General features: G+C 33.7%; 1 protein-coding gene across 2 annotated transcripts in view; it reads right to left on the bottom strand.

Moving 5' to 3' along the window:
- The window catches only part of FAP (fibroblast activation protein alpha), a 70962-nt gene that overhangs the window by 41382 nt on the left and 15313 nt on the right, over window positions 1-14267 (bottom strand). For both annotated transcript variants that reach the window (XM_033112008.1, XM_033112009.1), the window contains exons 4-11: window positions 13269-13363; window positions 12261-12335; window positions 10724-10776; window positions 7275-7347; window positions 6485-6605; window positions 5432-5586; window positions 3264-3367; window positions 1245-1380 (exon numbers count right to left, since the gene is read on the bottom strand). In XM_033112008.1, the coding sequence (XP_032967899.1) occupies window positions 1245-1380; window positions 3264-3367; window positions 5432-5586; window positions 6485-6605; window positions 7275-7347; window positions 10724-10776; window positions 12261-12335; window positions 13269-13363 (812 nt within the window). The remainder of the gene's footprint in view (window positions 1-1244; window positions 1381-3263; window positions 3368-5431; window positions 5587-6484; window positions 6606-7274; window positions 7348-10723; window positions 10777-12260; window positions 12336-13268; window positions 13364-14267) is intronic.

The raw sequence follows: 14267 nt of genomic DNA, 5'->3' as shown, positions 1-14267 counted from the left end.
ACTCAAAGCTGACTAATCCAACCAGTGTTTTCTAATTAGCTAACACAATCAAGTTTATTCTATCCTCTTTTTTTTTCTGCCTATGATTCTGCATTAAAGCCAACATCTTTCTGTTTTGCATATCAAAATATAAATAAGATAAAAATAAGCTTCTAGCATATTCCATCAAAATTAGTCAAGCTTTTTACAGACACAGTAATGATATAAAAGAAAATATATTTTTAGCCTGAGTAATGTTGACTATTATAGTCCTGATATATTTCCAAACAGATTCACATGACTTCTTCCTTGCAAAACATAATGTCCTAATTTCTAGATGCAATTCAGTGATTTACTTTGATTGCTCTGTGCTTTTTTTACTTTATGAAATAGGTTTATTCTGTATTTGGTTTAATGAGACATGTCTTCATAATTAGAAATCTCATGAAATATACCCATCAAATTTCCTATTTAAAGAATATATTTCGTATTTCTTAGTATCTAATGTGTGTGCTTATAAACAGGCTTATTTTTAAGTTTTTAGATTGGTGAAGTCATTTTCTGACTCATTAATTCAACAGATTATATTTGGATTTGAGCAATAAAAATAATTAAAACTTAACAATCTATACCTAGTTTTCAAGTATTGTTTTTTTTTCTCTCTAAAATTAGTTTAGCATGAGGCACTCTCCTAAGATAGCATAGCAGGTTAATTTGATTTAATATTTTATGTTATATTCTCAATTATCTATTTTTGATTTAAAATGGGAATATTTGGCTTTGTTTTGATAATATCCATTTCCTTTGGAATTTTTATTTTTCAATTTTAACATTGAATTGAACATGCTGTCATTTACATATTGTCTCTGGTTCTTTGAACATCTATTTCCCTAATAGACCCAGCTTATCATTTCATCTTCATTATTTTGCTTTTTTTGATGGCCAGTTTTATAATCTCAAAAGGATGTTTTTCCATCCTAATTCAGAAACAGATAGATACCTGATTTTCCCAATGTTACATTGTTTGATCTGTTTTTTTCTCTATTCAAAACCAATGCTAAAGTCACTCAAAAAAACAAGAGATATCTTATTTATTTAATAAAAAGAATGAACCTGTGAATAGAGGTTTTGTTTGTTTTGCAAAGCGTTCAGGAATTGAATGCAGTAATTCTGGCTTTATAATATAAAATGCCAGCTATAAATAAATCTCTATTAGTGTACATTCATCTTCAGATATACTCCTCTGTGGTTTTAATATAACCTACCTTTGGACAATCCCATGTCTGCCAGTCTTCCCTGAAATCACATACAGACAAGACTGAAACATTCTGGATTCTTTTCAGCCACTGCAAACATACTCGATCATCAGTAACCCACGTGAGCCAACTGAAATAATAATCACTGCAAATAAATCAAAGCAGACAGTCACAACCATAAACCAATATCACATTCAAATAATTTATTAATATTTGTTTCCTAAAGGATGTATATTATTATCATTAAATATGTATTCCTAGATAAGGTATTCAAAACTTTATCTGCAGAGAAAGTTTAAATATACCTGCTGACTTTTAAGGAATATCTATGAGAGTTCATTCATCTAATGGAATTATTTTATACTTGAGTTTTCTCCCCATTTTGGATTATTACATCTTAGGAAAGAATTTAAGACTTAAGGCCAAAGCTACTGGTCAGTTTAGAGGGGAAAAAGCATTATACTGGCTATTTTGCATAGGGAAATTCAATCTTTCAGTGTTTAACTAGTTGAGAGGGGGCCAGGGGTGGTGAGAGGTCATCTTTCCCCCCAGGCAGGTTTGTGTTGGAAGCCAAGTTTCAGCTCTGACCATAATCAGGAGATGAAATTCAGATGAGTATACCAGTCAGAGGTGATGCTTGGCAAAGTAACTCAAATAGTGCTTGGCACATAGTGGATTTCAATGAATGGCAGCAATGATTACTTGACTCTGAGGATGAACTTGTAGATAGAAAGCATCAACGTAAATAAACCACAGGTTTTGGACATTGATGTAAAATAAATCACAGAGCTGGAATGGGTTTCTGGCTCAGATTCTGGCTTTCTCTCCTACTAGTTATACTACCTTAGACTTATTATTTAACCTATCTGTGCTTCTGTTTCTATATAAAATGGGAATAATAATATTACCTATTTTAAAGTTTGCTATAAAGATTTGTCAAGAGCACTTAAAAATTTAAGAACTATGTCTGCTACATAGTGAGTGATCAAAAAATGTCAGCTATTACTATTATATTGTTAGTATTTTACAGATAGTCAAACAAGCCTCTTGACTCCTTCTATGGTGCTCTTTATATAATTTTAGTTGCCTCCTACAAAGAATGACACTTAAAAAAAGAGATTTACTTAGTCAAGTTTTCACCAACTAGATTAGGGTAGGGAATAACAGATAATTCAAAAAATACAGATGGTTTTGATTATCCAAGAGTAAATTCACCTTGGCAAGACCCAGCAGAAGCCTCAGATAAGGCTCTTTTCCATATTAGTGATGCATCATTCAGTCCTGGCTGACTCTTCTTCACGAGGCAGGAGGAGGGAAGCAAAGCCTTGGTCTGTTAGGGTTTGGGAAGTGGTGAGGAGGCCCACCACGCAGGGTTTGGGGACCCCTCCCCTGTATCCACTTCACTCAGAATGACCACAAGGATTGATGGAGGGTTAGAAGGTTGCCATAATCAGGACTAATCAGACAAGATCTACACAGGGCAGGACACCATGCTGGAGAAGGGAGAATGCTCTGTGTCCCTGTCTGCCTACAGTTAACCCCCGAATAGTTAATTCTACAACCAGTAATTGCAAATAGCCTGCATCTTAGTGAAAAATGCTAACGGAGAGGGTTAGTTTAGCTTCTCTTGTTTGCCATGCACCTGTGATAAGCATGATCTACAAATTCTGGTTTGGAAAGAAAACAGGCCAGACTTGAAAAAAGCCAGGCTGAGAAAATTACGGAAGTTTTACTACCTGGCTATCGCTCCCAAAGTGACATTTACATATCTGAGGGTCGTATCATTTAAATTGATCACTATGGTCATTTTTATACCTGTGAAAAGGGCTGTTATTTTAAAACCAATTTAAGAAACATATTTTTGATTTTCACTTTTGTCTGTTTTTAGCTTTGCAGACCAATTTAATTTGTTTACTTTTGTTTCTTGTTTACTCATCAAAAACTCACTAGAAAAGAAATGTAAACACTGATTCAGAGTTTGTGTTAAAATTCAGTTTAAAAGATGGAACGCATCTAAGATTAATATACCTCGAGGCTATCATGGCTGGAACGGGCACTTCTCTGGGACCTACATATTCAGGGTAAGTGGCATCGACGATAAATATCCGAACAACGGGATTCTTGGCACCAGCCTGCCAAGAAAATGAAGATATATCAGCTCATAACATTCTAATCATCACCAACATTTTAAGAACACTTTAGGAATGTAAGCATATTTTTATAAGATAGAAACGTTAAGTATATTACTGTTGAAAACGTTCTAATTATAACATGATCAGGAATTTCATTTCAATTTTACTCACAGGGCAATTACAAATATTGTGTCAACCAGAGTGAAACATATTTTAAGCCATTAATGAGGGAGTTTTGATTCCCAGAGAAAAATTTGGGATATAAAAATGTTGTTCTGTAATTGCTATTCTCTTCTGAGTTTTAAGACAGATAGTTCCCATTATTATTATTATTATTATTATTATTATTATTATTATCATTAAGTTAATTATGATAATCATTTCTCTATGTGCAAGGGAGAGTGCAGAGGCAGATTGGTTTTGGGAGAGGAATGTAAAGAATAAATAATGAAAAATACTTTTTGCTTTTACCCTATAATTTGATCCAGACAATCACCACTCAGTCTCCTAGCAGGTTACATTACTACTGCTACGGTCTTCCCACCCCACCCTACACCCCCACTCCCAAATTAGGGGAATTTCACCTACAAATAAAGGTCCATGGGATTTACACTTTTCTTGTTTTGTGCTTTCTACTCGTTATTATATGCCCTAAATTTACATGACAGTATAATTCACACCCAGACAGCTTCTTAGAGTTTCTCTGTTATTTTACCACAGAAAAAGAGAATCTTACACTCATGAAACAATTTAAATCCACAAAGTTTAGGTAGTCTCAAATGCTCCTCATGCTATTTGGATTTAAGGAATTGTCCAGGCTCTCCTCTGACCTCCTTGTTACACTTAAGGTATAGCTGGGACTTCCTGCTTCTTCCAAGTAGTCTCCCGTCTCAGTCCAATGTCAGATGGTTCAGCAACTTCGGTCTTCAAAGAAACATGAAAATTTGGTCCCAACTTCTCTGTCAGTGTCAATTATCCCTCAGTTCTGGATTTTTTCATTTCTTCCCATTTCCTTCCGCTCTCCTAAAGATCCAAGTCCTTTTACATCTTGGGTCCCAAGTATCACACCTCTCACTCCGAAACGTCTCTAACTTTCAGACTTATGCACAGCCCTTGAGGGGTTTCCTACTTAAACACTCATCTCCTATCCATTGACTATTCTCAAATGGCTTTACAAATACATTTTAGACTGTCCGGAATTTCTATTTCTCTTACTACGGCTACTTTGGCTCACTTCGGAATCCTCTTGTGTGAATGCGCATCCATCTCATCTTTGTCACATATAAGGACCCACTGTACCCATCCATGACAGTTTTCCCCTTGGCAACTAAAAACAATGGGGATAAAAGGACAATGAACTGCATTCTAATATGACTTGCATTCCTTGTGCAAGAGGAAAATTATGCTTTGTTCCCCTTTCAGATTTCTTGACTAAACTAAATTAAGATATGAGGCTTCCCCACTGTGCCCTGGCTATTTTCCAACTGCACATACAGGCCTTTTCAGACATGGGAATGAATAAGTATGTACAGTGAGAGTGCTAGAATGTTTATGCAAGAAACTTGTGGCTCACACCCTGTCTAATGCATTCAAGGAAGGAACTAGGCTCACGAACATAAGCTGCCTCATATGTCCAGAAAAGATCATAACTTATGCCTGCCTCTACCGGACAGGAACATCAAGCCCAAAATGTGTATTTCCCATTCTAGGATACATTTACATGAGAATTCAAGAGGGAATTGGAAAAGAGAACTTTTCCCTGAATTTGGAGCGTGAAATATGAGAAAATTAAAATTAAGATAAGCTTGTTTTTCCTCCATATCTAGACCATATGTTTTTCAAAGATTCTGCAATGGATTTAGCAAAGACTACTTCATCCAGCACAACCAGATGTCCAAAGCAACAGATGTCCACATAAATAATAGAGCAGAGTACAATGTTTGCTTTACAATGCACAAGGATAAAAAGTTCTCCAAACTTGTTGATCCCATCTCTATTCATGGTATTGGATGCTCATTTTGACACAAAAGAAAGAGAAGCATCTGCTAAAAGTATTCTACATACCTTTGGGTATGGAATATTTATTGTTCTAGGATATTGCTCATCGCCATAATAGGAATAGGAAATAACTGGTATCTCTGTATCATTAAACTCTACATATGCCACAAATTTTCCATTAGGAGACCACCAGAGAGCATATTTCGTAGAAAGCATTTCCTCTGAAAAATAAACACTAGCATATTAATTACAATTACAGCTTACTCTTAAAATCATTGTATATACTTCAAAATACATTGTACATATACATTAACTGAAATCATTTTTTTGATGTGGATGTGACATACTTTAATTATTAAAAAATAAATAGTCTGGGTTTAGAGGAGCAGTTTAATCTTATATCCCTTATCAAACATGAGTTAGTTTCCTTAGGAATTGACCTTGAACAGAAACATAATTTTTAAAATAAATAATAAACATATCAACAATAATTAATTTTTCCCTTTGTTGTAGCTTCTGTTTTTTATAGTCATCTAAAATAGCCAAAACAAGGAGAACTGTAATTATACTACAGAGTGACTTAAACATTGAAAGTTGACTTTCTTTCCTGGAAATACTAAAAAAAAAAAAAAAAAAAAAAAAAAAAAAAAATTTCAGTTATATATTTTTTACTAGACAAGGACTAGAAGGCCTTTTACTAAAGTCCAGTTAAGTCCTGCATCTTACATGACCTACAAAGAGGACAAAATTCACAAAAGTATAAAACACTAAGAATATTTTCCCGCATAATAATATTTTCAGTTGTTTAGTTTGGGGAAAAAAGATTTATTTCTCAAGAGAAAACAAACCTGAGAAGAGGTATTAACACAGCATCTAAGAACCATATATTTTTTGGAATATAAATGTCACTACCACTTTATAATGCTCATAAAAATAAATTCTACCAGCCTGACAACAAGATTTTGTTCTTTCAGAACATTTATATCCTGTTCATAACCTGGATAACAGCTTTCAGAAATGCCACCATTCATCTCAGTAACGTGCCACTCATCAAAATGTACGCAATTATTTTCAATTAAAAGCCCAAAACTGCAGCAGTAGAAAAAGAATATAGCTTACCTTCATAAACCCAGTCTGGGATTCCATTAAATATTTTATTTTCTCTTCCATTATATGTTACTTGAAAAGGTGGGTCTTCTGGTCTTTGTTTCAAATAGATATTGTTTTGATAGACATATGCCTGGAAGTGGTGGTAAGACAGTTAATAAGGGGAAATTCCATAAGAAATGCAATGAAGTCTGTATATTTGGGTTAATTATTCACCTAATTAAAAAGAATGGTAATCCAGATGCAAAAAAGATTCAGAAATAAAATATCATTTTAGTAGGTCAAAAAAACCCAACCAACTCACATTAACATCGATTATGATTTTTAAAGTCTGTATCAAATAAAGAATAAAGTCTACCATTTTGTTAGTTGTTTTATTACCCGAATAAATATGTATATTGACAGAAAGTCAAATAAATCTCTGAATATTAATAGCTAGCCAGATCTAATCTTTATTTAGAGTCTTTAAATAAGAGCTTGGACAAAATTTCATGTTGTCTGAAGCTAGTCTGGGAAACTTGTGAAAACCATATTTTTCCTGAGCTTTCTGGCACAACGCATTCTGGCTGAGTATAAGGATAAAGTTTGACTGCGATATTTAAAGAAGTCTATCCATGAGCTCGAGATTTTGCGGAATTCTCAAATGGGTTTCAATTTATCAAAACTCTTCTTGTTTTTCACCACTAAAATAGTGATAAATGTACTTTTTTTCCTTTTGGGCAGGGAAATTTAACAAAGGCCAAAATCAAATGGCTTCTCTTTTATTGAAACGATTAAACACTTCTATAATTTAAACACTTACTAATTTACTCCCAACAGGCGACCAGCATATATACTGAATTGGATGAGGAAGCTTATTTCTTCTCACAAACTCTCTGGAAGGAAAGAAAAACAGAAAGAAAAAATGAAATAAACCTTGCTGTTCAATGCAAAAAAAAAAATCTGTATAAAGAGAAAAAATAAAGAAACAATAAAAATGAAGGGTCATCCTCTTTGCTTCTTCAAACCTAACAGAACGAATGTGGCAATTTGGGACTGGAGACATGGCGTGTAGTTTGCAGTAATTCACTCATTACTTAGAAGTCTTTAACTTCTCTGGGTCTGTTTTCTGACCTTTAGAATGAAGTGAACAGATTAAAGATTTATATATTGTGAAAGTGGGAATGTCTCTAGAACTCATCTAATGGAATGCCCTCATTTTGTAGAAAATAAACATAAGGTTAGAGACATGATATGACTTTTAAAAATCACATTGCTAGTTCTTGGCGGACCCCTGATTAAACTCAAGTCTTTAACCCTCAAGAGTTTAAAATTTGTACACACCAGGCTGAGATGGTTGCTGAAGTGCCTTCCAGCTCTGAAATTCTATAATGGTGCTTAACTTTAATATGTACTCTTCCACATTCTCATTCACAACCCCCATCTCTGTGAATGCATATGCATTTCAAGTTTTTGAAAATAAGATGCCATTTGACAATCTCCCCAGGGATCTGACTTGAAATCAGAAACGGAAAGGAACATCTGATCTCAAGCTAAACTGAAAAACAGATCGTATACTGGGCAATATGCCTTAAGCTTGCAAAGTCCTCCACCCATGGGGAAATTCCAAATATCTTATTGGTCAAAAATCTCACTTTGATCCTTGGAGTCATCCTGCAAATACTCAACTGACTGACTTGCACGGTAGAGATTTTGTAATCCTTCGGCAAGAATGTGTTCAGATTTTTATGTGTTAAAGAATCATAGGATATCATGTTTAAGGTTTCATTATTATCTTCTTTAAGATTGTATTAATAGTTTTAATCAAGAATGTTTCTGTGGAGACAAAAATAAAACATGCCTCCAAGGTATAATGTGAGGAGACTAAAGAAAGACTCTCGGGCTTCCCTCTCCAAACTATATCTGGACCTGACATATTTCTGACATTTCTAATTTCCTCATTTTTTAAAGTTTGAGAAGACTTGTAACACATATTACCTTGATTTAACTTACTAGGTCATGTGGCAGGAGGCTTAGTGAAAAATGAGGGAACATGGCACGGGACTGACCAGGTTTGATGCCCCTGGAGGAGGAAGACCATTGGTGCTGCAGCGTGAATGCTGACTGCCACAGGGCACTTTATGAGCACCTGGACCATGGAAGGTCCAGAACATATTGAAGACATACGAGGGCATGGATGAAGAAATGACCCAGAGAAGATACTCTTCACCTGGTTTACAATTCTATCTCAAGTCAGTGCTCATGTTATCTTTGACATTGCAACATTGCTTTACATTTCCATATGCTGTGGAATCATCGAGGCAATCATGTAGACAGCACCAAGATGGAAAAAACCTCAGGGCATAGTCTCTTCATGACTGGAAAGTCACCACAGCTGCTATTTTCTGTGTTTTCTAAATAATTAACATTATGAGAAAGTGGAGGAGGCTGCTTTATTTACAAAGGCTGTCTGTCATCTCCTCAGTATTCCTTCCCTTGCTGGAAACCAGAACCATCTCCATTTTCTCGGTAGTAGATTTTTATATTCTTCAGAGGCACATAGATGACTTGGAGTTATTGGTATTCAATCTTGTCTTGAATCTCAACAAATTTGTCACCCCTCACTTCCTAAATTATAGTATATTTTCCTGATTTAAAAAAAAAAAAAACAATCTGGCAAATTAACAGTCGTGAAGAAAAAAAAAAGGAAAGAAAAACTCAACAACAGCAGTTTGATTAAATTCGCTGCACAAAAATTAAATATTTAAAATGATTCTAGGCCATAAAGCTTATACAAACCATAATTAAAATATTAGTATTGCCATATTCTTTTGAAATGCTGTTAAAAATTTGGTGACCCTCAACATAGGTAGGACTTGGAGAATAAAAAATAATTAAATGAGAAATAAGAAAATGATTACAGCCTTAAGAAACTGTACTGAAAGAGTAAGATTTCCACTTCACTAGTCTTAAATGTTTCTTGAGGGTAGGGTTGGCACCTTAAGCTCTTCTATATCCTCCCATATATGCTTTTCACATAGTCGGTACTCAGTAAATACTTCCTGAATTTAGTGGCAAAGTGAATACAGAAAAAAGAAAGACTCAGTGTACATCAGATTAATTTAGATTCTATTTTATGTACCGGTTCCTATTTCTTAATTTGACAGTTGAAGGAGATCAGCGTTATTCTTTTCTGAAAATGTAAAAGAAGCAGATACATTTTTTTATTTTTGTGCTCTTACTAGACAAAAGGGGAACTAGGCCGTAAGATTTTTCAATACCTCTTCAAGATATATAATTATTTTCCTTTTATATAATAGCAAATAGGGTATCATATTAAGATGAGCGACCAAACTAATTCATTGTCCAGTCTTAGTCAGAATGATCTTTCTAAAGTACAAATCTGATCATGTCATTTCCCATAAAATCCTTCAGTGATTCCCCATTGTCATCAGATGAAATCTAAACTCTTTTTAATGGCTTCCTCATTATTGTTTGGCCCATGCTTCCTGGCCTCAGCACCTTTCCAACCTTACACCACTTCCCGCTAGTCAGTATGTCCTCCTCCAATTTCAACTGAACTGACCTACATTCAGTTTCCTGAAAAACTCCATGCTTTCCCTTCCCTTTGTGCTTACATAATTTTCTTTCTGCCAGGAATTCTCTTTCTTAGTCCTTCACCTACTTACTCATTCATTTATTTTTTTTTCTTTTAAATTGTAAATATTTCAAATAGACATTCAAAGAAAGAAAATAATGTAATAGATGATAATTTATCTACTATCTAAATTTAAGAAATATTAATGGTTTGCCATTTTAAAAACAATTAGTCTAAAATTGACTAGTGGGATATATGTTCACATACAAGGAATGCTGCATCTCCCTCCTTTCTGTTTCCTTCCAATGAGGTAACTACTCTCCTAAAAATACTGTATCGTTCCCATGAATGTTTTTGTACTTTTACTACATATGTTTATTTCCATAAATAGTATATTTATAATTTGGTGTTCAAAACTAGAGGGGAAAAAACTATATGGTGTATAAAAACGCAAAATATTAGCCAAATATTAATAAAAATGATAAAAAGAGGTGAAGATTCCATAGAAATATTTCCTTGAATTTCTTTTTATTTGGGTGCACAAATATTGTAAACAAGTAAGAAACTAAGATTAGTAACAAGGTAATGTAGTCTTAACCTCAAATCAGAGTTTGTAATGAAAAAGTCTATGTATTAGATTTAAGTAGTATTAATAAACAGACATAAAGTTTTACCCATGTCTAAGGTCATAGATGTGATATGTTGCTGTGTAAGAGTATCTCCAAAGCTGTCAAAAAGAAGAGAGGCAAAGATAAATTATGATTTTTAAAAAGCTTATATCAGTAATGCATAATCATAGATCATTCAATTCAAGATTCAGAATTATAAAAAAGGCTATTTTCACAAGACACTAGGAAGGACACGTTTCAATTCCCAATGAGTCTTCATTTAAAGAATTTTACTATGGATTTTTTTTGCTGTTTGTCCAAGTTCCACAACTAATCTCAGCAACAATTCAACCCTCACTCCATAAAAACCACATCCAAAGACATTTCTTAATACAACAAACTTTTCTTTGACACACTCTGTCCTAAGAATTTTCCACTTATACTTTACCTTGATTGAAGTAAAACCACTGATTTCCATGGCCCAGAAGGACTGCCAAGCACCTGAGTAATTATCACGATGCCCATTAAAATTATGTAAAAAGAATTTCATTCAACATATAGTTTTATTGCAAAACGCTTGCCCCTCTTTAATAAAGTATGTTTTTTTAAAAAAAAAATAATAGAAACTGAAAAAATAAATAGGAGAGATATAGCTTATCTCCTTAAAAAACAAAACAAAAACAAACTACTCTTTTTCTCATATTTGTATTGTGGTTAGTGAATAATGCAATTATTATTTTGGATTTTGTTTCTTAAAAGGGCTTTTAAACTCTTGTCAAAGAAGCTCCAGCAGGTTGAAACATGTATTTGTGAAGATTGCTGGTACTAGGACCTGGTCTGTCGGAAAATAATCAGCCGACTGAACAACTACTGAGGGTCAAGGTTGACTTTTCATTCTGAATATTAAGCAAGTTTTGCATCTCAAATAGGATATGAAAAATGACAGTTAAAACAAAAGATTCTTGATCAAAAGTAATTATTAGATGTTTAACTTGATAGTAAATTCTTTTGCTATTTTGCAAAAAAAATCGTCTTGATGATGTATAAATAGAAAGAATAAGATGATTAACTTCCTCAACTTCATTCAGGAGGGGGAAATGAAACAAGGGTAAATGGTCTGGTTTGGTGGGATTTTTCTATAGTAAGCTTTCCAAGACAGATTTAAACTGGTCTGCCACTGACTGTATATTATCTTGCTTGAGTAATTGAGTTAAATAAGCTGCATCTTGATTTTCCCATTTTCACTAATAATAAACTTTATGTGGTTAAAATGTGAGAATTAACTAATGATTTATAATATTAAATAGCTCTTGAAATACGAGAATGATTCTCCCTTTTCTGATGAATATCGGTGCCCCCTAAACAAAGTTTTTTTCCCCAGAGGAAAGTAGTTTCTACTGCTTGATGATAACCAGACAAGTATGCTCAATTCTAAATTATTTGTATATGTTTCAGTTATGCTTTTTGGGCTCATCTAGAACCCACATTAACTTCTTGACTCTTTAGACATAAAGGTAGACTCTTGCTTCCTCAGACACTTATAGGCCAAACTGTGGGTTAGTAGGAGATATAATCAGATATACCCAAATTAAAAAATCAATACCTTTGAATAATCACTTTCCAGATATGCAAATTGCCGATCAGGTGATAAGCCATAATTTGAAGCATTCACACTTTTCTGAAATTATGAAGAAGTTGATTAGAATGTAGAAAAAAGTAGCCAAACTATGTTAATTTGTCATTCTAAAAGAACATAGCATCATTGTAATACTCCTACATACATATACCTTCAATGCAATTTAAAAATGTTTAGGTAGTACCTACTGTACATAAAGAAATTTACTACACACTATAAGTGTCTAGACACCATGAGAAAAAAGATATATTTTGTGATTTCAAGAAGCTTATACCGTTGTTAAACTTATAAATAAGTAACTTGTATTACAAATTGGTTCTATAAAAAAGATATAAATATAGAATGACAAAAACATTAAGGAAGAAGTGATTGAATCCGAATGAGAATATCATTGCTTCCACAGAGAAGGAGAGTGTCATCTGAGCATGGCTTTAAGATTGGTGGGCTCCTGAGGGCAGAGAAAGTAGGAAGATTGAGAATCCAGAACGGAGTAGCGTGTGCCTATGTATCATCGCTTCCATGTATTGAGCATTTATGCGATGTTAGGCAGTGCCCTACGCACTTTCAAATGTTACTTCATTTGATTCTTACATGAATTTAAAGAGGTATTATTATTCCTACTTTTCAGAAGAAACTAAGGCATAGTGAGGTTGGTGTAGTGTGGAACCTCGGCCAAGTTTCCGTAACTAGTAAGTGACAGAGCTAGGACTTGAACCTCAGTTTACCTGACTGAATTCTTAATTTTTATCTCATACTATACTATTTCTACAGAGGGAGAAAGATGTTAGGTGATTTACAGGAGGCAAGGGCAGTAGTCTAGTGCGACTAGAAGAGAGGATTAAAGGAAAACTGTAGTGGGGGTGGAGCTGAGAAGGCAGGCTGGGTCCAGATCCATTGCTAAGTGTTTGGACTGTTTCTTGGTCAGTGAAGAGCTGGCAAAGTTTTCTGAGGAGGAAGGTGATGTTGGATACATACCATGGTGGTATTACTCAAAATGATATATGATTCTCCTGTTTCAATATTATAAAATACTATATTATTATCTGTAGATTGATGAAGATATTCTTGTCCTTTAAACAAGAAGGAAAAACAAAAACAACTTGAAATAACCTCCCTTAACAGGAAATACATATATAACAGAGAGAAACATCTCTCATTTCACAGACTTACTTTGTTTTTCCTCTCTGTCCCGTACATATTGCTTTGCCATATTTAAAACAGTAAGTTGATGGTGGAAGGAAGGAAAGGATACTTTTTTCTACTTTCCACTAAAATGCCATTTTTTGCTAGTAGCAACCTTATTCTAACTAGTCCAAGGTGCTTAGGAATAAAATTGGGTTTTCACTGTTATAAAAGGATAAATTAGTTTTAAATGGTATGTTTCTTTGCAATAAAAATATACATTTCTTTTGGGTAATGTTCAATTTAATTTAAAACTTATTTTATGTGCATTTTATTTTCTAAAGAGAAAAATGAAAATATTCAATTTTGTTCAGTGGCAATTTAGATATCAACTATAATGTCATAAACGATTGAGTTGACTTTACCATTTATTTGATTAGATTTATATGACAACATCCTTTTGAAAACCGTATGCAAATATCAATTTTATGGCCCTTAAAGAATTTGTTGGTAGGGTGGGATTTGTCTATTTCTTTCATTATCCAGATTAATGATGGATTTCTTTTTTGGTAAAAGTCTTATGACCTCTCCTAAATAGGTATTTATCTCTCATTCTGAATATCAGTACCATATACTCAAAGTATTCTAACCACGCGTTCTCAACTTTTACTTTTCTGATAAACTCCTATTGGTCCCTTTACTACTGGGAAATTCCATTCTAAATAGTTCTGTCAGAAATGCTTTTCTGACTACTTGACTTATCTAAATAATTGCTCTTTTTTCCATTTCAACTGATTCAGCTTCTGTCACCACAGAGATGTGTTGGCACTAAAAGCAAAAGCAAAATAAAAC

The sequence above is a fragment of the Rhinolophus ferrumequinum genome, chromosome 8, assembly GCF_004115265.2.
Source record: "Rhinolophus ferrumequinum isolate MPI-CBG mRhiFer1 chromosome 8, mRhiFer1_v1.p, whole genome shotgun sequence".
Lineage (NCBI taxonomy): Eukaryota > Metazoa > Chordata > Mammalia > Chiroptera > Rhinolophidae > Rhinolophus > Rhinolophus ferrumequinum.
Note: the sequence above shows the minus strand (reverse complement) of the source record. Positions and strands in the feature narration are given on the sequence as shown.